At 38.9% G+C, this 27,271-nt stretch overlaps 1 protein-coding gene across 2 annotated transcripts in view; it reads left to right on the top strand.

Annotated features, from left to right (window-relative positions):
- ABCC8 (ATP binding cassette subfamily C member 8) overlaps positions 1–27,271 on the top strand; it is a 73,150-nt gene that overhangs the window by 15,939 nt on the left and 29,940 nt on the right. The window contains exons 6-17 of one of the 2 annotated variants that reach the window (XM_017726594.1): positions 703–867; positions 2,709–2,864; positions 8,713–8,847; positions 9,818–9,980; positions 13,587–13,627; positions 13,924–14,069; positions 18,276–18,381; positions 18,603–18,713; positions 20,647–20,722; positions 20,813–20,918; positions 25,152–25,187; positions 26,706–26,741. In XM_017726594.1, the coding sequence (XP_017582083.1) occupies positions 703–867; positions 2,709–2,864; positions 8,713–8,847; positions 9,818–9,980; positions 13,587–13,627; positions 13,924–14,069; positions 18,276–18,381; positions 18,603–18,713; positions 20,647–20,722; positions 20,813–20,918; positions 25,152–25,187; positions 26,706–26,741 (1,277 nt within the window). The remainder of the gene's footprint in view (positions 1–702; positions 868–2,708; positions 2,865–8,712; positions 8,848–9,817; positions 9,981–13,586; positions 13,628–13,923; positions 14,070–18,275; positions 18,382–18,602; positions 18,714–20,646; positions 20,723–20,812; positions 20,919–25,151; positions 25,188–26,705; positions 26,742–27,271) is intronic. The other variant, XM_017726595.1, reaches the window with a different exon arrangement.

Raw genomic sequence — 27,271 nt, 5'->3', positions numbered from 1 at the left:
CAGAGTCCTCTTCCTAATTTTGCCTTTAAATGGAAGCACAATCCAGCAATCAAAGTTTTGAAGGAGCCAAGAGGAGAAAGAGGAAGATGGAGACATTTTAGTTACAGAAGGCTTCCCATGGTTAGCCAGTCTCTCAACTTGTTGCACCAAAGGGGTCAGCTTGTTAAATATAGTCTGAAATAAATGCACAATTTTCCCATTAAGCTGTAGATGTGCTTCAAAATGCACTTTGGTGATTTCATGAGCTTGCTAGAAGGTAATGACCATAAATAAAAGTGAACAAGATGCTGCAGGCCAAAATCATTTGCATGGTTCCAGGAATTTTGGGTTTTTTACAAGTTCTGAAGGTTGGTTTTAGTATTCAGAAACCTGAGGTGTTAAAACAATGAGAGTAATTTTTCCCAAAGGATGTTAACCCTTCCTTTCTGATGATGGGCAGTGCTAAATGACCATATGGAATTACTCAGTGTCCTAGAGTTTTGGAAGGATATCAGAAATCCTGTAAATGTCATTCTGCATTTAAGTGAGGCTTACTGAGTTGGCATGTTATGAGACTGTCTTTGAATTGATAAACTGTGAGGTTTCAGACAAGGTTGGGAGCACTTTCAAAGTAACAAACTGTTTATCTCTGCTTATTAATTATGTAAAGCAGGTAATTAAATTACCATTGTACCTGATTTCTAACTTTCTTTTTTTTTATAGATTAAAATTCTTGGTGTTTTCTTTATTTCGTCGCAAGAGTTCCTGTCCAATGCTTATGTTTTGGCTGTACTCTTATTTTTTGCCCTTCTATTACAAAGGACATTTCTGCAAGCATCATACTATGTTGCTATTGAAACAGGAATCAACTTGAGAGGTGCAATACAGGTATGCAATATATTACTAATTAACCTTTTCACACCCTCATAAACCTGCATCTGTAAATACAAATTATAATTATAGTTGTTAAATTCTGAAACGCTACTCTCCTGAAATGTATTGAATGTACCATTAGAGATTGTGTTAGCCCTGCATTCTGTTTCCTTTGCATTCTTATTTTGATGATTTTATATAAATGTTCATTTTTAATACCTGATGCTGGATTTCTTCTTACCTTCAAGCAAAAATTTGCTGACAGTAAAACTTAATGTAACTTTTGAAATAGTTTGGGTGTGAAGTGCACCTCTCCCATCTCAAAGCCATTTTTTTTGTAACATCACATCCCATGCAAATAATGCACCTTTAAAATGTCTTGTAAATATACTTTGGACAGAAGGATAGATTGTATTCCCAATGCATGGAGTAGTGTTTTATTCCATGGGTCATGCCACAAAATCTGCCAGGCACAGTGGAGTCTGTAAGCACTGAACATAAGATTGCAAAAATGGGGTCTGTAATCACTGGATAACTGGGAACTGCAGATCAAAGTTTGATGTAGCATACAAAGCTTTGTGCCTGGAAATGAGAGAATTTGGTGTAAGATTACAGTGTGGGATTGCCAATGGCACTGGCTGAAACCTACCCTGTGGCAGCCTGAAAGCCAGCCTTATAAGTTACACTATTTATCCACTGGGCTACATGGGTCCTGTGGGGAGTCTCCATGATGGATGGATGCTTTCAATAGCAGCAGAATTGTTTAATTCTCTTTTGATCTTACACTTGGAAGCGCTTGTCAGCTGCCAGGCTTCTGGATTCCATCCACTGGTTTTCTCTGACTAGAGTGAAATAGAAAAGTCCTACAGGAATAAAAACTTGACCCCCAAAAAAGCAAAAAATTTGCATGTCTTAAGTGGAAGAGCTGCAACTGACTGAAAAATACATGGACCACAGCAAGTGTAAAAGGGGAATAGTTGGAAAATAGTGCTGAATTAACTTCGTTTAAGAAAAGCTTTGTATTCTCTGTTCTGGATATTAGAGGTTCAGATAATGCCAGTTGGACTATCCAAGTTGGAAAATTTCTAGCTATCACTCTAAGCAGCAGATTAGTGTTAGTGGCAGTCTGTGTGCCGGTGGTTTTATACATTTTTTTCCTTACAATTTTTCTTTAAATCTTTTATCTCTCTTCCTCTCCTGTGTAACTCTGCACTTGTTCAGTGTGCCCTAAATGATTTTTACCAAACCAGCTGGTAAAAGTGTGCTTTTATTATTCTGTACTGTTATTTTTATACCCAGTGCCTGATTCTGCACTGAGGCAACTGCTTAATTCAGTACAGAATTGTACCTGGGACATTCGCTGTCTGTGAATTAAACTTTGTAATGGAACTGAGTGCTCTAAGCAAAATGTAGCAACATTCTCAGCCAGGAGCCTGAATCAATTGCCAGAGAAAAATAACAAGGGTTTTAATACATTGAGGATGATATATTGAACCTAATAGTATCTTAGTGTTAGTTACATGAAGGGCACTCTGTGGAGATGCTGGAGGTATAAATCATCGTTGGTAATGTGGTTCTTGGGCATTTTTGGGCAGTAAAGGTTTCATTCTTTTATTGATGCACAGAGATGCAAAAAGGAAGTACTTAGAGAACCATTATGCAGGTAACTGCACTGTGCTTTGTGTCAGTGAAGAATAGTAGCTTTAAATTTTACAAAATAACATAAAAGACCAAACTTTAGGCTCTTCATTCAAGTTACTGGAGAAGTAGTTTTCTCACAATATGCTGGACCTGTGGATGGAGCTAGAAATCTAATTTTATTTCTATATGCTAACACCTTTTGATGTCTCTTCCAGACAAAAATTTACAATAAAATTATGCAGCTTTCAACTTCTAACATGTCTATGGGGGAGATGACAGCAGGCCAGATCTGTAACCTGGTTGCCATAGACACAAATCAGCTGATGTGGTTCTTCTTCCTCTGCCCTAACCTTTGGGCTATGCCGGTACAGGTAAGGTGATTGAATGTGCTTTTGTTCTTAATGCGCGTCAGTCTGTGGTGGTTCATTGCTTATGAATTTTGCGAAAGTGGAGATATTAAAGGATAACTTGAAATAAAATGTCGAGCTGTTAACATCTAGAAACATTGCCTGCAATAGATTCCATGTCTGTGACTGGACTTTAGGTATTTATGATTGTATTAGGATCTTGGTTGCTGCCAAACATGCTTTGCATTTGTAACAAGAATTTATAGGGTGCAGCAGGTTGCAGTGCATTCATTTATTACATCAGGGAAGTTAACTGGAAGATATTGCAATCATTTGTCTTCTGAATCCCAGCAGAAGCAAGAGAAGTAGCATAAATATGATTGCTTTGATGTGATCCCTTGAAACTACTGCTGTTTCTTGGATGACAAACTCCACAGTTTGTTGTTGTTTTGGGTTGGGTTTTTTTTTATAACATATTTGTTACTTGAAATGTTTTTGCTACTTTATCCTGTGATGTCTTTGGTCTCCTGTCTCTAAATACCAGTCCCTTCAGTCTCCTTTCCCACATCCTATACTTCCATGTATGAATTTCCTGGAAAAGCTGACAGTAGAGAACAAAGTTTCATCTGATACTATCTCAGTACCCAGCAAATCTTCCTGCTTTCTTCCAGCTGTTCAGTGCATTTTTGTTGGGTGTGCTTCAATGCTAGCAGTAAATAAAAACAGAAGGGGCAGTAAAGTTGAATTTCACTTGGTATTTTCTAGATGTATAATTTAGTTTCAAAAACATGATGAAAACTTCATTGTGTTCATGTCACAAAGGCAGTCTGTTTCCAGCTCCACACAGAGGCTCATTTGGCTGGTGTTTAAGTCAGAAACCTGCAAGTAATCTACCCAGCAGCTTTGCATTTTGGGTTGCTTGCCCTTGCCCAAAAATTGAATTATTTTCATGAGACTGTATGTAGACTGCAACTGACAGATCGTATTTCCAGGCAGTTTATAATGTGGTTTTTAGGAGTTTGTGTCCATCAGCATGTTATACTAGTGATTTTCTTCTACAAGATGTTAAGCATGTAAGAATATGACACTGAGAAGCTGGGGATGAGGAAGAAAAGCCAGCCATTCAGATGATTGGGTAAATAGTATGAATGTCTTTCAAAGAGTGAGGTGTTAGGCTGCTGGCCATCCGGAGATCTGGACTTTTTCTGACAATAAAGATATTTACTAGAATTGAGTGGATTTTGTACTCGTTCCTGTTGAATACAAGAGGTTTTTGTCAAGCTACTACAGATCAGATAAGCAACTCCTCTTAAAATCAGGTCTTCAGAACATCTGATCATGAGATAAACCAGATTGATTTCCTAACGTGGGGGGGGAAACCTGATTTAGCTCTTTGCCCTGAATTTTTTTCCCTCACTGAGGAAAATACTTGGGAGGGGCTATGCAGGTCCTTTATTATTGTCAGTTATAGTGAGTCTTTGAATTCATCTTGTATCCTCTTGTGTAGTCTTAATCTTGGGGAGTGTTCAGTCTCTGAAAAACCAATTAGCATCCTCCTGAAATACTCTGAATCTTCACACTTTTGCCACGTGTCTGAAACCTGTTGTGTTACCACAGATTTTCTACTGTCTCTGGTAGTGGGGGTAGATTGCTTCTGAGACTGAAGTAGGATGTGGAGGAAGAAGTAATCTGAGTCTCTGATAAAACTCTTGCTAGCTCCATGAGACTTGTGGAAAGCCTCAAATCAGGATAGTGAGCATATTAAGGTGTAAACAATCAGCAGTTTACTTACTGATGGCTTCTTTTAACTGTGCTTTCTACATGTGTGAGATAGAACTGTGTATAGAACTGTGCCTGTTAAAATATTAAGATTTAAGGGATTGTAGCCATATTTAGGTCACAGTGTGGCTGCATTCACACAGTATAACTGTATTTTCCTCTTCCAATGCAGTTACTCCTGCACAAGAAGTATGGACTAGTTTTTCTGATCTACTCTGGAGGAACTTGTATGGCAGTTTAAAACATTTTGCTTTCTAGAATTAAGGGAGGGTGATGGATATAAGCAATTATCATCTGGAATTTTTCAGAAAGCAATTTGACTTTTTTGGCATGGTTTCCATGAAATTATGGGTGGGGGAGGAAAAATGGGAACCAGATTATTTTAAAGTGGGGGAAAAAACCCAATGATCAAGGAAAATGTCCTACTATTGATGTCCAGTTGCAAAAGAGAGGACAGCTATAATGAAAAGAAACTGATGGGAAATATTATATTAAATATGGTTACATATTGGCAGTTTGTTATAATAATTTGGATATCAGTGTATTTTCATTCCATGTATGGGAAGCACTGTAAGAAGTCAGTGATTGTAGACTGCTAAAATGGTATAGCTGAAAAGCTATGCAGCATTAAGAAGAGTCCATCCAATTAATGATAATGTCTAGAGTATCAATTATTATAGAAAAACTATGTACAAGCTACCAATTTCATTTACACTTATTTTATAGGACCTCCCTGACAGCTCAGTGTAGAGAGTACTTTAGTGCAACTGAGATTAATCCAATTTCATTGCATATTCTCTAACAACATTTTGCTCTAATGTGCCAGAAGTCACAGACTCATAAAGACTTCCTGACAGTCTGCAGAAAATCTGATTATATTTGCATTAAAATTCCCCCTGTGATGCTCCTTACCAGATGAGGATGATTAGAGCTGGATCATGCTCCTGTTTTGTGGATGGTGCACTCCTTGCCAAAATCAGTGAGTCACATTGGTCACAAAGGCTTCTTCAAAACATTTTTCCATAGCATTCATTCAGTACCTTGTCTTATAAGGCAGTGAAAACAACTACTAGCTACTTGAAAAATGGCTAATACTAAGTTGCCCAAACTCCATTATTATTTAAAACAGGTTTTTAATAGTTTTGTAGCTCTTAATCTAGAAATCAACATTTCAGCATCTGCTGTGGATTTTGTAATAGCCATTCATGACAAGTTAGGTTTTCTATACAGCCCAGATAATTTGAGCCCCATCTTTGCTCTGGCTGGAGTCAATGGGAGCTTTATCATTGCCTTAAGTTACTGTTTGAATGTTACTGAAGTCCATGAGAAGAGGCCCATGGATGCCAATCAGTTGAAAGATGCCCTCAGTAAATTTGGCTCAAACCCTGGGAGCAAAATGAGGCCTTATAAAGGCCTTCCCTCTGTGCCTCCATTTTATAAACACCCTTGTTTGATTTCATTGTGATTATTAAAAAATGCTGTATTCTCATATCTCTGGCTCGTTGGTAGGGATAGTTTACACTTGCAGTGAAAGGACATTTGTCTCTTTCAAAACTGCCCACAAAGCAGTTTCTGGCTGAAAGTATTTGCCATCCTCAATAAATAATCAAGGCAAAATAACCTGAGCTATTGGTGAGCTTTTCGCTCCTGATATATATCTCTGGCAGAGAAGAGCTTTGGGATTTTGATGAAAGAGAAACAGTGTTTCATTGCACAGGCTTTTTTTTAAAATATGTTTTTTGCCTTCTCAGGAATATTGATGAGAACCTTCCCATCTGCCAGATACTGTCCTCCAGAGTTCAGATATTATCTGTGTACTCTTTATTCTTGACTCCGTACTTTGTGATGTGATACGGAATTATGTCCAATAAGATTTCAGCTCTTTTCAGATACAATCTGCACTTTTTTTTTCCATACATGCTGAATGTATTTCAAAAGTTTGCCTGTATTATTACATTATAAAGAAGATGAAAATGGGATCATTTTTTGCTGCCTTTTCCTGGTCTTAAAATCAAGAATCAAACACGGTTAGAAGGGAAAAAGGGATTTTACCTCTGTATTTATTTTGAGGATCCTTAGGTGCACCATATCCAGGTGGAATGCATTGAAATGCACGCTGCAATGCACCCCCCAATAGATCTGGTATAACATTATAGGTCCTACTAATTAGCAAATCTATCAAAGATTCCCCAGTGAGAGGCTCGAGTGAGCCTCCATCCCCAAGGGACCTTCCCCTGGATGGTTCTGTCTTAGTTTACAAAATGTGTTCTGGAGAGGACCTTGGGGTCTGGGGCTTTCTGATCCCTAACTACGAGGCTTCAAAGATGTTTAGCCTCCTAGCTTGACAAAATGCATGTAAGAATGTAGGCTAAAAACCACTAAGAATGCAAAAACTATTAAAAGGGGTATAAAAGGAATATAAAAGAAAAGGCAAAATATGATCATGGCATCATTTAACCTATTGGAAACATGGGATTTTTTTGTTGCAAAGACTGGTCCTCTCAATAGCTAGGATGAGGGGTGGAAAAGTAGCTGTGAGCTAGCAACTCCCTCAGGATCCAGCTGGGATAGCCTTCTCTATCTGTGGGAGAAGCTGATGCTCTCTTTTTAGAACCAGGTGGTCCCATAATGGCCTTGACACTGAACCAGTAGTGAGGGAAAGCAGGGAGTCAGGGCTCTGCAGTGGCTGCTCACTGTTCAAGGCTTTCCTGTATTTTGAGTGCCCAGAGTGTCTGCCCATGATGAAGCAGTTAGGAATGAAAATCTTGATCTGTAAAGACCAAAACCATTTTGTGTTTTGGAGGAGAGCTCTGACAGGGGTATCTGGCAGAGGCCTTGTGTGTTTTGTTTGGCTTCAGACACTCATTAATTTCCTTGCTTCAGGTGGAAGCAGATTGCTCACTTACTCATCACTGAAAGATTTCTTGATTTGCAATTTAACCTTGCCTCTCACTAGATTTGTGGTGCATATACAAAAGGATTTTACTTTCATGTCACTACATATTTTCTAAGTCAATACTGTGGCTCATTTTGAGAGTCATGTTTTAGTTTAGTTCAGCTGTAGAGAGGCATCAGAGGGTTCCTAAGAAGAAAAAAAAAATCTTTTCTCTCTCTGTGCTTTAAATTAATGAAAATGTCAAGATGGAATTGTGGAAACTACAGACTCCTTTTCTTCATGTGAACAGCCAATTCCTGTAAATGTGTGAAAATAGGTGTATGACTATTGAGCTTTGAAATGATGGGAGACTGTTTCTGTTAAGGACATGAGAGTGTACAAACATAGCAAGAGTAATAGATAACAGTTCAAGGAAATTCCAATTATTGGGTTTTTTTCACTAAGAGAAATTGATGTATGAAATTAAATTTCTGTCACTGTCTTCTGATTAATTTGTCAGCTTACACTGTTAAATACATAGATGGTCAATGTTGGAGATTGTTCAAAGAGTCAGTCATTAGAATAGTGATAGTTAACTTTGGTAGCTTGTGCATATTGTTTGTGTTTAATTGAGCTGCTTACAGTAAACCCTCTCCATCCAGACTGTGGCTTTCTTTTTAGATTCCTACTTATCCAAAGACAAAGCTTCTTTTTTTAAACTGTTTCTATAACCCTTTTTCAAAAGTAATTGTCAGTCTGGCACTGTAGATCCTTAAAACAGGTCCTTGCCAGTTTATGTCAGAGATTATTTGGGGTGGATGTTCTCAGTGGTATAATGTGTTACTTGGACGTATTTTTAAATTAAATTTTATTTAAAGATGGTTTTTACTAATTTATATATTTTTAAATAAAGTTCTTTTAAATAGCTTTGAGAGTTAAATTATAGAAGATATACAAACCTGTGCAACCTTCTTTTACTGTGCATAACGGGGAGAAGTTCAGAAACAGAAATACAGAGAATGCACAGGCTGGGGAGGAGCCCTGGCTGGGTGTCTGGGTCTCTGAGAGAAGCCGTGGCGGATCACGTTGGCTGTACCAGCAATGCTGAACTTGTGACATTTGGGGTGCGTGTAACTGCAGCTGCTGTTGGTTGAACATTGTCTCTGCATACCCCAAGTGAAGCCAAAATATTTCCCTCACCTTCTTTTCTCCCAACAGATAATTGTAGGAGTTCTTTTGCTCTATTACCTTCTTGGAATCAGTGCCTTAATTGGAGCAGCAGTAATCATAGTCCTTGCACCTGTTCAGTACTTTGTAGCAACAAAACTCTCACAGGCCCAGAGAAGCACGTTGGTAAGTGTCTTTAAACTCATTGGTTATATAAATATCATATCTGGTAATTATGCATTGGTCTGTGCTTGGAATTACAAAGCTCACCATGGATGTTGACCCAGAATTCCTTCTCAGACCTTTAGTAATGTTCAAGAATGCCACGTTCAAAAATGTGAGATTATAAGTGTAAGCAGTAAAAACCTATTTTTGGGGGTTTATATTTTTCAACAAGCATGGTTCCCTAAGAGCAAAAAGAACATGAAAACCTTCTAACTTACAAATGTAAATGGTCAGTAGTCATTGACTGAATTAGCTTTGGACAATGCACAAATAAGCAAGTTGTGCAGGGCAAGCTGTCCAAAGGGAAAGAAGTAGGAATGCTGTGTCCAGACTCAGACCCCAGGTGTGGAAATCTATCAAACTGATTTATTTAAACAAACCCTGTGCAGTCCTAACTTCCACAGTGCATGCCTCAACTGGGGAGCCTAAAGGTCTGCTATGTCACAAGCTGTTCCTTGATCCCTCACTTGGCTTGTCTATAATTCGAATCACCTGCATCACTGCTGAAAAAGTTACCTTGGTTCATTGGAATTCCCATGCCCAGCTGCTCTGAACTTTATTCCCCCTTTCAGCAAGTATTGCACTGCCAAGGAAGCCACAGGAGCTTGTAATGGAGCCAGAGCTTGCTGAAATCTCTTCCACCACAGATCATGGGTAGTAATGAGAATTATTTGTGCATCTTCCTGTGTGAAAAGGAATTCCTTCCCATCAACAGTATGCACCCTTCCAGAAGTGTGGACAGCATTCGTCCCCACAGCATCCCAACATACAGTGTCACCTAGAAATTCCTGCAGATGGGAGCAGTGCTGTTTGTGGTAGAAATGTCTGCTCTGTGCAAGGGAGCTGCTTACAATTTTTGTGTCATCCTTATGCCTAGGGAACAGATGTTTTTGTTGTATTCTTCAGGTAAATGTGTGTGTAAATGTTGCAGGAGTACTCCAATGAGAGACTGAAGAAGACAAATGAGATGCTTCGAGGCATTAAGCTCCTTAAACTCTATGCTTGGGAGCACATATTTCACAGCAGTGTGGAGGAAACCAGACAAAAAGAAATGACTAGCCTCAAGTCTTTTGCCCTTTATACCTCCATATCCAGTAAGTTCCTTCATTATAACTCACTGCTCAGCTAAGTGCTACTGAATTATTAGATACTAATGAGTTTACCATTTCTCTGTCGAGATTATTTCAGTTGCTTTAGGCTTTGATCCATACTCCTCACTTTCCATCCAGTCAGACCCTCCATTTAATTCAGTAGAACTTTGCTTGTATGGGAAGTATGCCTAAAAGAGAAAAGCACTGCTGCATAGAATTGACTTTTTCTGGAGAAAAGCTTTTAAGGGACAAATGTTTCACAGACTGTATTTAGCCGGCAATATTCTCTTCTAGAACACAGCATTCAAAAGGAAGCTGATGTTGAAGTTTATTTGTTCAGGTTTTTTCTGCATTTTGCACAATTCAGAGCATACAAATAATATGTGACAGGCATTGTCTTTGCACTGAAGCTCCAACAGACTTACATGTTCTTACTCAAAACTTGGATTTCTTGTTAAAATAAGTGATTCTTAAAACCATTTCTATATCCTGGAAAGAAAAATATGAGCATCCTGGCAATTTCATCATTCTGTATCCAGACTCTTTCCCTTCCTGTTATTTTTCAAGCTGCTTTAAGACTTTATGGTGCTTCTAAAAAGACCTACAGCAAATTGAACTCTATATCTGAGAAGATTATATGCAATACCTATATAATTGTTACTGTAATATTTAGAAATAATCAGTAAAGTCACACTGAAGAATATATAATCTGTGAGATATTAATGAAATGGAAAATTTTAGCAAGAAGTTTTTGAGTGCTACAAGGTGCGTGTACAAATACCTTCTGGAATAGTAAGGAATCCTAGTCTTTGTAATCACATAGGTAATGCACTCTAAGGGAAAGATCGTGATCCCACTGAATTTAAGTGACATTAAAATGAGGTATTCATTGACTTCTGAGACCAGAATTTCTCTCTGGTGATCCTAAGCACTGTGGGCTTGGAGAGGAGTTTCTGCTTTGACATAAAACAAAATTTAGCTGCAGGCTGTGAGACCAGAAACTCTGTCTTACACTCAGGTCAGCATAGGTGGGTTCCCTTTGTCTGCAGGGCTTCATGTGGCATTAAAATCTCTTTAGAGTCAGGGCCAAGGGTTCAGCTGTAGGGCTGTGAAGGCTTATTGGATTTTAAATCCTCACAATGTCATTTGTAACAGCTAGGAAAAGTGGATTCATCCCAGGAGTAACGATTATTCTGTGAAGCAATGACATAAGAGTCTGTATTATTAGAAACACTTTAAGTATTTACTGATGCTTCTTGGAACAAGTTTGCAATTGCATTCTTATTTTGTATTATGTGTACACAGGAGTTAACTGCTCAGCTTTGGGTAAAGCAGTGCAGCTTTATGTTAATGGTGCTTATAATTTTGACCTTATAAAGGTTCTTATTGTTTCAGCCTGGGAGTTCCTTACACCTTCAGACTTTAGCAGAAATTACACTTATCTTTACAAACTTGCACTTTTGCAGACTAAAAAGGGAATATAAATACAGGAGAATTTGCTCTTTTCTCTAGCCATAAGTATAATTAGAATGAGAGGCATAATCAGCCCAAAACATGTTAGCTAATATTAGAGTGAACACATGATTTAATTTCTTTAAGAAAAAAAAATTAAAAGGCAGTAGAGGACCAAGATTTTATGTGTTTGTGATCTAGAGGAAGGCAGACAGTTGCTAGAACACTAAAAAAGCAGAAAAGAGATTTTTATATATAGTTCTTTTAACAGAGTGTTGAATAGAGTCTGGAATTCTTTTCTAAGTACACAAAGCTATTAACAAAAATAAAGAATGGGGTTGGAGCTATTTTATTCATAAGGAATAGATTTGCATTGGATTACAGAAAATATACCTACAAGTTTCAGGGCAGTGTTGGCTAGACCACAAGAAAATTCAATTGCAAGACCACATGGAAACTGGATCTCGTGTGCCTCACCCCTGTGCCAGGATCCAGGCTATATGTACATGAAATTGTTCATGTGTAGTAAAAGAGCTATTATAGAAATTAGCTCTTCCTATATTTTAATGAAATGCCCCCACCAGAATCAAAGTTGGGTGTCATCTTTACAGTATTTAGTACATTAAAACTCAGGAAAGACAGAGAAAGAAAAGAGTGGTTTTCCTACTTCTGTAATTTTTCGCCTAATCTGTCAGAAGCAAAATAACTTCAGGCTTTCTCACAGGAAAATAACAGTGGTTACTGTTACTAAAATGTTGAGAACCAACTCAACATTCCCAGTTTTTAGTCTGCCTTTTTCCAGTAACAAAGTCCTTTTGACTAAATCTAATTAAACTCTTAGCTGCAAAATGGAGTTATTTTAGAAAACATTTTATTATTCTGGACACTTGCATAATTGAAAAAATAAATACATTTTTTAAAAAGGAAAACAACCCCCAAATTCCAAAGGCTCTTATTTTTTTGGTTGAAAGAAGTTTGAAGTCCTTGTATCTACTGGTGATCTCACATAATAGCAAAATTCAGATCAGCTTCTTGGGAACCACCAAGTAGTTTAGATGGCTGAACTGCAGAAGGCTTTGCCAACCCTACAGGATATTTATTCCATCCAGCTTCATATTTGACAGGTATGATCTTGTACTGTGGGCAGGAGAAGAGCGGGATCTGTCTCTGAGAAGTTTATCAGCTTTGCTAGATTCTCTCACCAGATTCATTCCTAAAAGCAAACCCGTGTACTGCAGTGGTCTCAAAGGCACGTTGCAAAGGCAAGGATTTAATGGCATTTGGAAGGACAGAGTTGCAGGCAGCAAGTTTCCCTTCTTTGCAATTTCTGTGCTGTAACTACCTTGAGTTGATACAAAGTGTGAAAACTGGTCGGGTTGTAGAACCATTGAGGAGACATGAGAGGCTGCTTTGTATTCCAACACAGCAAGAACACTTTCCTCAGAAAAATACAGGTTTTTTAAACTTGGGTGAGGTGTAAACTACGCATTTCTAGACTTCAAGACATGTTAGTCTTTCAAAGCCTAAGCTTTTATTTTGCAATTACATACACTAACGTACTTATATTTTCAAATTCTCCTCTCTGACAAGGAATTAGGGCTCTGTGCAGTAACTCAGCTATTTTATATAAGCATGAGTACAGAGTTCATGAATATGTTAGAGGATTCATTAAAGATCATCTAAATGTAGGCAAGAGAAATACCTGACACTATATAAAGTCCTTCAGCAGTTTATGCCAAGAAAAGGATGGCAAAACAGTCAACCAGGGGTGTCAAACAATGACACTTCAGATGAAGTAACTGGGGAGAGCTTTTACTATTTGAACGTTGCTCTATCTGGTAGGAGAAAAGGACAGGCACAGTTTAAACACAAAAGAAGTGGCTAGTGTTCTTCTGTTATACCCGTACCAATGCTTGTGTTCTGTTTTAGCTCTAGAGTCTATATTCTTTCTCTGTGTAGTTTACTTACGTGAAATAAAGTTGAGTGAAGGTCAAATTGAAAAGGTGGTGATTAAATAATATCCTCGGGTTGTGATAGAGGGGACAGACAGTAAGAGCCTGGAAAATACCGTTGTAAAGCAGTGCTAGTAGTATTTTAGCTTTTAGCACGTCTGAATGAAAATTGTTTCTAAGTGTTCCTATGTGTTTTCCTTCACAGTCTTTATGAATGCAGCAATACCAATTGCAGCTGTACTTATAGTAAGTATGGACTTTTCTAAATAGTGTTGATTAAGACTGCATTTTCAAGTATAAGTGATGTGGAATTGAGGAAGGAGAATGGGATGCAAACCTGCTACACATTTGCAGTTCCTCTGGGAGAGTATGGAAAATGCCCACTTGCCTTCTGGGACCAGAAGCAGCCCAGATCACACAGCACTTCCCCAAACTGTTAAGAGAGTATGAATAAGGATTCTGTAAATGAAATGCTTGTGAAATATGAAATCTGTTTCCTTCTTTATGGCAAAGCACTGACAATGATGTTTGTCTCTTTGTAGACATTTGTTGTCCATGCTCATCTGACAAGAAAGGCTGACTTCTCCCCATCAGTGGCATTTGCCTCCCTCTCCCTGTTTCATATCCTTGTGTCTCCGTTGTTCCTGCTCTCAAGTGTGGTTAGATCCACTGTCAAAGCATTAGTAAGGTGAGAACTATAAAATTAATATCTTTGCTACCACCTATCCAGTTTCTGAGAATTTTGCTCATTTTACAATTGCAGCTTTAGAAACAGCATGATGATTTTTTTGTCTGTTCGCGTAAACTGCTTCCCAACCTTTCCCCCCTCCTCCATCAAGCATGTAGAAGGGTAAAAGGCAATCACAGAAGGACATGTTTCAGTGTGTATCTCTTGTTTTTCAGCCTTTGCCTGAGAGGCTGCCTGTTATGGCAGAGTTAGACTGAAACAAGCAAACAAAAAACCTTAAAAATCCCTTTTAAGAGTCACAGTAAGTTCATGACTAAATGTCTAATCCAGACTTGATGAATTTTTACTTTCTGATGAACATGTTAGTTTGAGTGTTCAAAAGCTAACCAAACAACAACCAGTAGAATTGCTGTTTCACTGGGGATTTTGAGTATCAACAGATTATTGAGAAAACCTCCTAATGCTTTTTCATATGCAGTATAACTCTACCTGACTGATAGGAGAGGCAGCGTTTGGGCTTCTTTCTTCATTAGGACAACTTTATGACCTCCAATGCAGCAATGAAGCTGTCTGAGGAGCTTATTTAAACTATGGGACAGATACTGGACACCAGCCCTTGCTTAATTATCTTTGTGTTGCTTTGGAGATGGAAAGGAGACTACAGCATGAGGCTGAGATTGCCTTCAGTGTTTGAAAATTCCCTGACAGTGCAAAGTCACAGCTGTGTCCTCTCTCCTAAGGAGTGTGAAATCTGAGAGCATCAGCAGCTGGCAGGAAATGTTTTGCAGCCACTGTGGTAGTCCCTAGAGCCATGGCAAATTGTTGTGCAAAGATTACAGCCAGCAAAGCGTCTGGGAGCCCACACTGACACTGCCTACTACCAGCAGGCATTTACTTTGGCTTGTCTAAGGATTTCTTTGCAAATGAATTGTGTCTGTTAATGCCACAGGAACAATTTGAAAGCAATTAGTATCGGCCAAGTATTAATTGTTGCTAGCTGGGAGTTCTTCATGGGTTATTCTGTAGATACCTTCTTGTTGGCAGGCTGTTGCCCTGCCATTTGTGGTGCGGACAGGAATCAAACTCTGTATCAAAGCTGACATGATCCTTGCCTTCCTGGCTGTCTGTATCACCCAGGTAGTGTTCCAGAGTGCATTGCTCCGTAGTGCTGGTGGTGCTACTCTGTCTAGAGTGCCTCATTCTTCAGATCAATATTTTGGAATCATGTGCCAGGAATTTGCAACCCATGCAGAGATGTGCTTGCTTAAATAGTTTAGTAAATGTTCAAAAGCAGACGGTCGAGTTTGCGCGGATTGAGCACAGCTATTGTTTGCTTGCTGTAACTGTGTCCTGCTGTTACACTTTCTTGCTAATAAGTAGCTGGTCAGGTAAAGGTGACCTAACTTGGCAGAGTTATATTTCAGCTTTCTTTAGGCTGAGATATTCTTACTGGTTTTAGCAAGTGTGTAAAGACAGCTTCTCCTGTAGTGACAGGGACTAAGTGGAGCAGAAGATGATTCAGCAGTGAAACCAGCATGTAAAGGATAGTAAGAGGGTGTTACTGGCTTTGCATCTCAGGCACTTCACAAACCCTGCTCTTTTAATGTTGGCTACAGTCTCTGATGCCAGATGCTATCAAGGACAGTAATATTGACCAAAAACCTCATTGGTATCTTTAATCATTACACATGTCCCCAGTTGCAAAGTATCCCTATGAATTGTCATTGACACTCAGAACCACTGTGTGATTGACAGATTTAAAGCTGTTCCATGTAGGACCCCTGAAAACTTTTCAAGTTATGGACTTGGGTGTCTGCTTCTGAGAGGGGCAACTTCAAAGTCTTTAGGAAGGTGACAAATTCTGATACCTCTTTGAAAAGTGGTGCTTTGGGGTTTCTTTAATATGTGGAGTGCTTCTGCCATTGAAAATTAAAACTGAGCAGCTAATTGATGTACTTCTTCAATGTGAGTCTTTGGGGACATTGTGCAGTGTACAATTTTCAATCAGCAAAGGTTAAGCAGCAAGAGTGGCATTATGTATCTTACTGGGTTTAATATCAAACCACCTTTCCAGTCAGCTGTGCAAATAACCATGTTTGAATCAATATGTCTGTTCTATGGCTTAAAAATAAGTTCCCCTGTGGAGATACTGGAATACTGAAATTGAGCTGTCAGCAAGAGCTCCGCAGAGAATGTCCTTTTTCTATTCTTGAAGAGTTTAGAACAGTCTGGTGTCCTGAAATAAGAGCTCTTGCCTCTAACACAAGATTTTCTCACAGCTCTACTGTGTTTCTTCAGTAATTGCCTCAGGAGCAGTGATTCCAGAATTATGCAGAGCATTGGGCAGGGGTTTGCAGAGAGTACAGGCACCTGGACACACAACTAGAGAATAAAATCAAGTTGTTGGATGGCTTAATATATAGTCTTGTTTGGATATGCATGGCCTGAGAATGTTTGCTGTCTTCTCTTCCTACCCCTCTAGACCCTGGAGCAGACACATGGGGGACTTCTCTGTCTGCTCCTTCTATCTTTAGAGCAATTTCTTAAATATTTGTGTAATTTTCATACAGAGAGTATAGGTGCAGCTGTATATCAAATCCATATGAGCAGCATCTAAACCATCATTTGGTCCATGTAAAGACATTCGAAGTGTCCTTTTAACTGTCTGGTTCACTGAATAAAAAGGGTAGGATTCCTAGCCCAGTTTTTCAGAGCTTTATGCAAATAGATATAAATATCTCTAGCAATGGAGCTTCTAATCACTTCCTTTGAGATAAAAGACCTTCCCATTAAGGAATTCTGACCCAAAATTGATCCCAAATTAATTATTCCTCTTATCCCATCCCAAATAGTTATTCTCCCCCTTTCTGTTGTTTAGATTGTAGTACCTGCTGTACTTAAGTTCCCTTCACTGAATGCACTAAGAGATTCACTGATGTCAGTCCTCAGCTGCCATTAGCAATCCGGCAGGTTGACAGAAAAACTGTAGAACCAGTTCTGTCCTAGGGAGTCCCCAGGTGACTTTGATCTCTGCTTGCAGGACAAGTGTTAACTGTACAGGGAGTCTGCCTCAGGCAGTGCTGTAATGCCTGGATACAACAACATTTTGCCATCAGTGGGGGATCTCACAAGCTTCTAAGAGGAAACTAAGTCTCTTTTTAAAGAAGAAACCCCTGGCAGTGAAATGCAAAATAAATGCTGATGAGTTTATTTTTATTTTTTAAGGTTGGCCTCCTAACAGATCACCACATATCACAATGCTTCAGTGGCCTTGTTTGCCTCTTTCTCCCCACTTAGCTTAGGCTAAAGATTAAAATCAATTTTTTCAGCTCTTGTCCATAAATTTATTTTTAGGAACCCAAGGCCTTCTGGCACTTTATCGTTTTGAAGACTGATAGTTAACTTATTTCCAGCTAATTGAGCTCCTTTGATGTTGAGTTCATGATTCAATCCAATTCTTTCACAAATTTCATTTGCTGTCCCTTTAAGTAGATTAGACATACATTTTATAAACTCAGGTACAGAGATAAAATTGATGCCCTGTTAAATGTCTTAATAAAGGCACATCATCTCTTAGCTAATTAAATCTTAAAGCAGCTAGTGAAAATTTTATGCCGCCTTCTTTGTTGCTGGTTGTCAGAATTCCTTTTATATCTCATCTGTTGAATACTATTCTGTTAAAGTATATTCCTTTATCTGGTTACCTTATGCAAATAATATTTCACCACAGCTGGTTGAATTTGGCTCACAGTGTACAGCTTTCATCAGACTGCCAGCCAGTGTTGATAAGACTGTTCAGTAAGACTGGCTGGGCCACACTTGTTCAGCATGAATGACATTAATTCTGCTTGGGTGAGTGGCTTTAAAACAAGTCACAGTTGTAGTCCTTCTGTGTCCCACCAAGTGCCTGAAAAAACCTTTGTGTGAGATCTCTCTGGTCGTGTCAGAAGAGACAAGACTTGAGGAACGTCAGCACAAACTGTTAAAAAATCATCACTGTTAATAGGCAACAGGACAGGTTTTGAAAACTTCCTTGCAGTAACTTCCCATTGCACATTTTCATATACCTGTAACAAAACAAGAAAAACAAACTGTGCAGCAGACAGCAGCTGAAGCACCAGAAGGGATGCTCTGTAATAAACATTGCAGTGAACAAAAGTTTTACTTCCAAGGTTGAAGTGTGAATTGTGGTTTTTTCCCTTTCAGTGTGCAGAAACTGAGTGAATTCCTGTCAAGTGAAGAAATTGGAGAAGAACATGATAAATCCTCAGAGCTAAGAAGCGCAGATAATCACAGCAAGTACCAGGCAGTGGTGAGTAAAGCTGTCTCATTGCCAGTGAAGTGGCTGCAGTAGTTTGTACTCAGAATAAATTTTTCACTTCTCCATTTCCTACTGATTATTTCTTGCAATTGCAAAACCTCTATTTTAATACCCTGAACTGTATTGTTCACACTAAGGTTGCTAGGGCCTAGGACATTTTGCTGATGCTGCCACCAATTAGTGCTTATTTCTGTCTTTCTGATTTTGCACAGCCACTCAAGGTTGTGAACCGCAAGAGGCCTGCCAGGGAGGACTGGAACAATTACAGCTCTCACACAAGAAGACCCATTAACATCACAGAAGCAGATGATTTTTGTGTAAAGGTGATATGAAGGTCACTCTAATAACACTTATATTAGCTCACTAATAGTCACTTTTGTATTCTGATGGCAGTTTCAAGTTCAAGAACCAGAGTTTGGTGTGAACTGTCAGACACTTGTGCACTTGTCAGAGATTAACCTCCACCTTTCTTGTCTGTCTTCCTTTTTAAGAATTAACTACTAATCTCTAGGTTGTGATTAGTTGCAATTATTCCTCTAGATTTCACCCAGCCTTTTGCTGTTTCAAGTGTTTCAATCATTACCCTGTTCTCAGGTCCAAAACTCTTAACTCAAAAGATAGAACAGCCTAGGTTGGAAGGAACCTCAAAAGATCATCTGGCCCAACCTTTTATGTATGCCAGACTCTTTCTTCTATTTCCAGGGTCTGTATAGCATAACGGGATGAAGAAAATTGAAAAGAATTTGTTCTAGATATTCCCAAAATAATGTCATCACAGATCTTCCCTTCCTCTTTTGGAATTCCTAGTGGCCTTTCCCCAGATGAAATTAAAAACTAACTCCCAAAGACCTAACTTATTGGAAGAAAAAAATTACAATTACCCATGCCACTTTGAAGACTGATGCTCTTGATTTGCTGTGGAAATGGCCAGAAGCAATAAAAATCCTGATGGTTGTTATAGTGATGAAGCTGTTTATTTAGGAAGTCTGCTATTACATTTGCATTTCCAGCAAAAGAGGATGAATAATTCAGTTTCATGGGACTAAGTAGGACAACTGGTAATGCTTTCAGGTTTTTTTTAGGCATGCTGAATTGGTGCAGGATCGTTCTTGAACAGACTTCCAGGAAAATAAGAGGAATGTTTGAAAGAGGGTTTTGGGGGCAGTGTTGGGTCAAAAGACAGCCTCGAGTGACAGCAGAGGAGTTAGTCACAAAGGAGAGGCCAGTGCAGTAGTATCTGTAAGGACAGTATTTATAAGGCTTGAGCAGAAAGCTACGCCCAGGGATAATCTTTGGCTCCATCTGCTGACACCACTGTCACCAGCGGCCCCTGGGTCAGGGGACTTGTGCAGGTACTCTGTCTGCAGCTCCTTGCCCAGGAAGGGGCATTAGTTGACAGAGGATCCTCTGGCTGCCTTTGGTAATCCAGAGGGAGGAACACCACGCTTGCTTTTGCTCAAGATAGGAGTATCAGTTTTTCTCAAGGGTGTGATAAAAGTGTCCCCTTCCACTCTTCTTAGATGAAAAATTATTGTACTTTGCATAGCTGAAAGGCATTGAAGGCTTGAGTGGCTCTGAAAGAGTGAGAGAAGAGGGTCCTGTATGAATGTAGGCCTTTTAAAATTGTCTCCCCTTCCTTGTTTTCCACAGTATCCATGGAAATCGCCATTTAAAGTCTGATCAGGCTTTGTTTCCTGGTTTTAGTCTATTCCAGTGAAGCAATTTCTGTATCTAGCAAAACCTAGATTGTCTGAGAATCATGTCAGAAATACAGAGGAAAATGCTGTAATGGGCAGCAACATCTAATTTCATGGAAGGTTCTGCAGGTCTGCTTGGAATATGGATGGTGTAATTGCTGTATAAGCTGCACTGTGTATCGAGTGAGACATTCAGGGCTCTGCAGAGAGCAAACTGGGCATGTATGTAATTTAATTGTGTTGTAATCATTTCACTTATTACATGTACCCACCTTATAAATACAAGGGAAATGCTAAATGGCAATTTTTTTCTCCCTCATGAATTCTCAATAATCTTCTAATAGTCTAATAGTGCTTGTTTGTTTTTAGAGGTTTCTGCCCATGGAAGTACAGTCCTTTACAAAGTCATTCCCTTGAAGATCTATTTCCTGCACTGGGCAAAGGCTAACTCTGTTCCTGTGCTCAGTGTAAGGAAAAAAGAAGTGTCTCTGATGTTGGGGAAAAAAAGTGAGTTCTAAAGCTGGGTTTCTGTTTGTCTTTTCTCCCCATCTTGGTATAGATCACAAATGGATTTTTCACTTGGACACCTGAAGGTCCTCCAGCATTGTCCAATATTGATATCCGAATCCCTCAAGGTACAAAATTACATCAGATAAACAGAATAAGATGTTTTTCCATAAGTATTTGGCACATCATAATCTTGTGTATACCTTCCTCTCTCACAGGTCAGCTAACAATGATTGTAGGACAGGTGGGCTGTGGTAAGTCATCTCTCTTGCTGGCCATACTTGGTGAGATGCAGAAGATCTCTGGGAACATATCCTGGAGCAGGTAGGGGCATTTAATTTAAAATTCTAGTTTCGTTTAAAATTCAGCTTGACTAGAGTGGTAATGCAGAAAAAGCCCAAAATCTATTCTGGGAACTTGTGGAGTTAGGGATTTTCTAGATACACAGTCAAGAAAAAAACTTACCCTCACATCAGCAAGAATCCCCAGCCAGCGTGAAACAAGCTGTCCATTCCATTAACAGGAATGGGCAACCATTCTTGGGCATTCTGCACTCCAGCAACATAAGCTGAGTGAAATTGTAACTCATCTGGAATCAGAATTAATTTGCTTGAGGTGTTGCGCTGCTACAGAATGCTGTTTGCACTTCCAGGCCTGAGCTTGTGTCTTTGCATGGAGCTATAAAGAGGTACTGGCTCACTAGGAGCAGTGCCTGGCTCAGATGTGTGCTCCATCCCAGCACCAGGCTAATGCCTGAGAATTTGAAGAGTGTCTTTCAAGTGGCAGTGACCTCAGAGTCCTCCCCAGTGCATCCTGCCTGGTCTGACAGGAGTGAGTCAGTCGTGTCCTTCCCTCCTTTCCCAAGGGGACACAGCACCTGGACTCTGATAGCCACTTAGAGATTCCACTTGTGTCTAACTTCTGGACTGGCCTTGATGGGAAGGAAAAAAATAGTACTGAACTCCAACAGCTTCTGTTGGCACTTGTTCTCTTGACCCTGAGGCAAGGTGACAGATGGTAAAATAAATTGCAGCTCCTGTATGTGGTTTCCAGTAAATTCCTGCCATCTCTAAAACACAGTTTATCGATGTGTGTGAACATTTTTGGCCTGTTTATTTCACAGTACCAGACTTCATACCCATGCACTTTGCCCATTGGGCTGTGATTATTTGTAGGTAAATCTCAACAAATTGCAGAAGAACCTAGAAAAACAGTTAATTTTATTTCCAACTGATTGGGAATGAAGGAAAAACAGGGCACCTATAAATCTAATCCACATACTCTGATGGACGGAGTTTCATTGTTACACAGTGGATTCTGCAGTGATTTTGTGGAGCAGTTCTCTAAATTCCTTGAGTGTTTGTAAAGAGCTATGATTTATATCCAGCCCTCGTGCTAGTCATACTACTCAGAATTGCACATGCTTTTATAGCAATATTACAAGGAAGGAAGGAAGGTTGTCTATTTTATAGGTGGGGAAAATGAAACATAAGAAGGTGACCCTTTCAGCTAGTGAGGCAAACAAGAACAGAAGCCAAAGTTCCAGAATGTGGTGATCTATCCATGAGAATATACTTCCCTAAGCAGAAAATCAGACCATGGTGAGGAACCATACAGAATCCCTGCAACCTTATTAGGTGAACTAATTTCATTTCAGCAAGGCTGTAATTTTTTACAGATGACATAACATGATTAAGAAGTGTAATTTGAATGTCTGATGGTAAACTAAAACAGATGACATGTTGTTTCTGATCAGAAACTGTGCTGGGCTTTTAAATAGCACTTGTTTAGAAGTATGTGCTTCGCAACAGTGGAAAGGTCAGAACTGCTTTTCATGTCTTCTACATGTGCCAAAGTATCACAAGGTGAAATTCAGTTGTTATCACATTTGCTCTGCTATCTGCCAGATATGTAGAAAGGGACTTGTGGCTGAAACAATCTGAGTGCTGTAAGTGCTGGCTGCACTGGGACAGATTATGTGTTGTCTCATCTTTCAGAGCTGCTGCCAGGTGCAGTGGCCTATTCAGAGTGATGGATGCAGCCAGTGTGGGCTGCACACCTGTGTTGTAAAGCTATCAGATGAAAGCTCCCTTAATTTGATAAGAAAATACTAATGCCTGACCAGGAACATGCAACCTTATCCCAGGTTCAAGGAGAGTAGTCTTATCAAGTAATCAGCAGGGCTCAGCTCAGGCAATGAGAAGTGTCAGCCAAATCAGTAAGTTCCTTGTTACAGCTCTTTCTTTGGGAATGCTTGGCTTCGGTCATTCATGTTACAGAATAGACCTGAATTAGTTCATACAAATTGCCTTCCCCTTCCCTTCCTCCAAGGTCATAGCTATGAAGATGAAGGATGTATCCTGCTGACATGTCACTCAGTGCTCAGGAAATCAGGATGCTCTTCCTGGCCCTTCCTTTGGTCTAATGGATAACAAGTCATTTCCCTACTCTTTGCCCCCATGCTTTATGAATAAAACAGTATTAACTGCATATCATCTTTGCTTGTTTCTTATAAAAATTATTTGTTTCAAACCCTTAAAAAGTCATGTAATTTATTCCTGGGCAAGGAGGGAGATAATCAGAAGTGAGCCATGGCTCATTTGTGATTTTTTTGGTTGTTTGTGTTACAGTGTGTGTCCAGAAGATCCAGCTCAGATTAATGCCTCTTGTCCAAAGCAGGCTGAGGGCATCTCAGTATAAATCTTTTATAATATGGTTAGGGATTTAACAAAAACAGAGAAATAGTTATTTACATTCTGCACAGGTAGTAAATGGTAATGATTTTACCTGGTTTTGAGTAAATAATTACAGTATATGCCATGCTAATTTCTTCTGGGCAGCATCTCACTTCTGATAGTCCCAAATCAAGTCTTGTTGGAGTAAATAACACCAGAAAACAGACCTAATTGAGAAATACTTTGCTCAAACGTAATTATGTCATTTGTTTTAAACAGGACATACATTCTTGCATGTGAATCTTGAGTCCTTATAATGTGAAGGAAGATAGAGGTTTAAGGTTGTTAAGAGTAGGTTTTCATCTTGTGACTGTTTTTATCAAATTTAAAAAAATTCAAGTTTTTATGCCTTGGAAGTAAATTGATTTTTAAAAATACATGTTACAAAATTTAAAAATACAGGAATGTGCAGATATTCAATTTTATTCAAGTGGGAAATTAAGATCTGTCTTGAAAAGACTTGAAAATCTCAGTAGGCTCATGTTTGCATCATTAAACATCTAAAATACCTTGACAAATTAGATCTAGACCTCATTATCAAACATGTTACTTTGGCATTTCAGCACTGGTAGGAGATCAAGGCATCCTTAATTGCCAAGAGTATGCAGGAAAAGGGGGAAAGGAGGGATAAAACAAAGTGGGAAAAAGTGGGTTGAGAAGTTTGGGCTAAAACTCCAAATGGAGAATAATTGTTTTCCAGCTACAGAGCAGAAACAGAGATCAGAGAATTGATACACAGTTGGTTCAGGGTCCTTGTGTTGTGCATGGAAGGGCTGGAAAAGGTATCTTCTCTTTCAGCCTATCAATAGTTCCTGTAAAGAATGTGTTTCTACTTAATCATATGGAACAGGCTCATGCGTTTTTGGAGAAGGGGCCACTGAGTTCACATGGTCACTAAAGACCAGTGGAGTGTGAGTTTGCTGTTGAAAAGCTTTGTTCAGTACACAGACCTTTGGAGTAAAGATACTAATGGCTGGCTGGTGCTCTCAAATTGTAAATTTGATTTAGATATGGTCATTGCTTATCATGTGTAAACTTTATGGAAGTGTCTCAAACCAACCTTTTAATCTGCAGGTATGGTTTTCTCTCCTGGATATTTATAAGCAAATTGTGTTGGCATAAAGTTAATGAGATTGTCCTCTTTAAAGCATGAAAGACTTTGTTCCTTCTTGATTTTGTTTATGTCATTTGACACACAGATTTTTCACTCTTTTGAATGGAACTGAATTTAGCATCAGTAATAAGTATGCCCAGTCATCCTGTCAAAAGAAATCTGAACATCTTTGTAGACGTTCAAAAATAGCAAAAACACAACCTGTCTGTCCCTTGGACCTGCCCACATTAACACGGGCACCTCACCCCAAGGATCTGGCTGACACACGACAGAGTATGTGGCAACTGAAGGTGGGATGTGGGGCTCACACTAACCTGTTATATGCAGCAAAGGTGTGGTTACTGTCATGGAAAAAAGCCAATATCACAAATTATTATTTTGTTTTTCCAGAAAATCAGCTTTTCTTAATGGAACTGCATCCTTGTCACAGCAGGACTTCTCAGTTCTGCTATCATCTCTAGAGCAGGGTGAAGGTGATTTTATTTGTTGAGTCGAATTAATGTCTATAAGGAAAAAAAGGGCCACCAAATCTTTTTGCCTGATGAAATCAAGCCAGTTTGTGTAGAAGGAACAGATGCTGCACTGCAGCCCTGTGATAAGTAATGTTTGCAGCCTGTGCACTAAGTGGAATTTAATAGTTTTTCTTTCTGGGGTGGATTGTTTGTGCTCACTTAAGTAAACAGTCTTTGCTTTCTGTTTGTGATGCAGCTGCACTTCTGACAGTGAGACGGGAGAAGATTTCAGGTATGGTACTGTATGCAGTTACTGGTTTTCCTGCTAAATCAATTGCAGTAGAAAAAACCAAAGGTTTCTAAATCTGTTCTTAAGATTAAGAGTCAGAATTCTGAAAATCAGTGATATTTTAACAGCATTATCTCAGGATACAACTTTTGAAACCACTTATGCAAGATATGAAAATAAGAGTTGGATTTCTGTTATGAAAGCATTGCCATTTGGAGACTTCGAAAATTTTATCTTGATATGTCTTTGAAAATTTTTCTCTAAAGTTCTGAACCAGATTATGCTGCACTTGGAAAAATAGTATCAAGTATTTAAAGGTTTCATTTATTAAAGCAAATTCTCCCCATTACCCTTCTCTTCATTTTTTTACATCCTGTCATAAGTTTATTTTCTCACCTACCATTCTTCAGGCACACACAGAAGTGTGGAGAGTAAGAGATTAGTGCACCTGTTGGCACAGAAATTATTTTTACCTGATTAACATAGCTTACCTTGGATTTTGGGAATATCTACCAAATCAACTGAGAATAAAGCTTTCTGACTTTGAGGCAGGCACAAACCTCCAGAATGGTGAACCCTGTAAAAGTGATGATCCTGTTCCTGTTGGACTCAGTGAGAACTTTGCTATTGAAATCAGCAGTGCCATATGGCCTCTCTTTCCTTGACTTAATCTAAATTGCATGGCTTTTACTGACCAGAATATTTTCTTGGTTCTGTGATTCTCCAGCTGTTCCACTGCCTTTTCTTTAGGTTTTCCAGCTTCTTCTCTCTCATTTACCTTATTTCTCAGACTTGTTGCCTGGTTGTCAGACTGAGTCCTGCAAAACTGCTGCTCCCATCTGTGTGTAGTATAAGAGGGAGTTTCCTGTACCTCATGTCTAAGCCTCATGGTAAAGGATACTTCGAAATCTCACAGTCCTTGCTGTGTTAAGAGAGACTGAAATTTCTGGGTCAAGTTGAAGGGAAACCATTTGAACCCATTAAGATACAAAAGAAGTATGATCAGAATTAGACATTCACATGTTTGAAACTCCTATGGAATTGGATGGCAAAGGGTGAGATAACATGCACAACAGTATGGCAAGAGCATTAAAAAGTAGGAAAGAATATTAGACTGGATGAAACAATTACCTACATTGTCATATGTTCTGGGAATCTGTAAGTTTTAAGTTAAGTGCTGTAAGAATATCTCTGGTGGTTTTGTTGCACTCACATCCTGTAGAACGTTTTTGGTGTTCTCAGAAGAGAGAGTATTTTGGGCCAAAGTCTTTTGAGGTCTTGAGCATTTGCTCATAGGTGTTGAAGGCTTTCTACAAAGGTTGTTTAGCACTTCTCAAGACTGAGGCTTTAACTATACATTTTTTAGGTCAATATCACATAGTGCAGAGTTTTAGGATAAAAAGAGCTGTATTTCTATTATGCAGTCATTTTGTTGTATTTTTAATTATAGCATAGTGATGTTACTTGCACTGTCTGAAAGAATTTAATTTATTTTTAAACCCTTGTGTTTGTTTTCCACAGCCCAGAGAAAGAATCTCCTGTTGACATGGAATTCAGGTACAACATTTTAAAAACTAATGGGGAAGCTCCAGAGGTCCCTTCCAACCTCAGTCATTCTGTAACTCTGTGAACATTGTTCAGCAGTCTCTGCTCTTAATGAGTTTAATGTTTCCCCTTAGAAGACAAACAGGATGTCTCTGTATGCAGCTACTGCAAGATTTAAAATAAAAACAAGCAAGTGACTCTTGAAGTTTAATAATGGCAGAAAGACTTCTTCCTGAATGCTCAGGACTGGCAATACTGGAATGCTCCAATGCCTTCCATCAGGCTGAAAATACAAGAAGCATATTTTTTGCATATGCAGTGATAATACAGAACAGTACACATTTCTCTCATATCTGGAGAACATTTGAATTTGAGTGATAGTAGAAGTTAATGAATTGTGCAAAATTATCAAGATAAAACTGTAGTCAGCAATCCCAAAACACACAGGAAAGGCTTTGCAATGTATTATTTCCTCTATCATCATAATCCTAACTCCATTGCATTTATTTTCTTTTAATAATTGCCAACATTTCAGATTTGGT

This window comes from Corvus brachyrhynchos, unplaced genomic scaffold, assembly GCF_000691975.1.
Source record: "Corvus brachyrhynchos isolate BGI_N302 unplaced genomic scaffold, ASM69197v1 scaffold62, whole genome shotgun sequence".
In the NCBI taxonomy this organism is placed as follows: Eukaryota; Metazoa; Chordata; class Aves; order Passeriformes; family Corvidae; genus Corvus; species Corvus brachyrhynchos.
The sequence above is the reverse complement of the archived record's forward strand: the minus strand, read 5'-3'. Positions and strand labels throughout refer to the sequence as shown.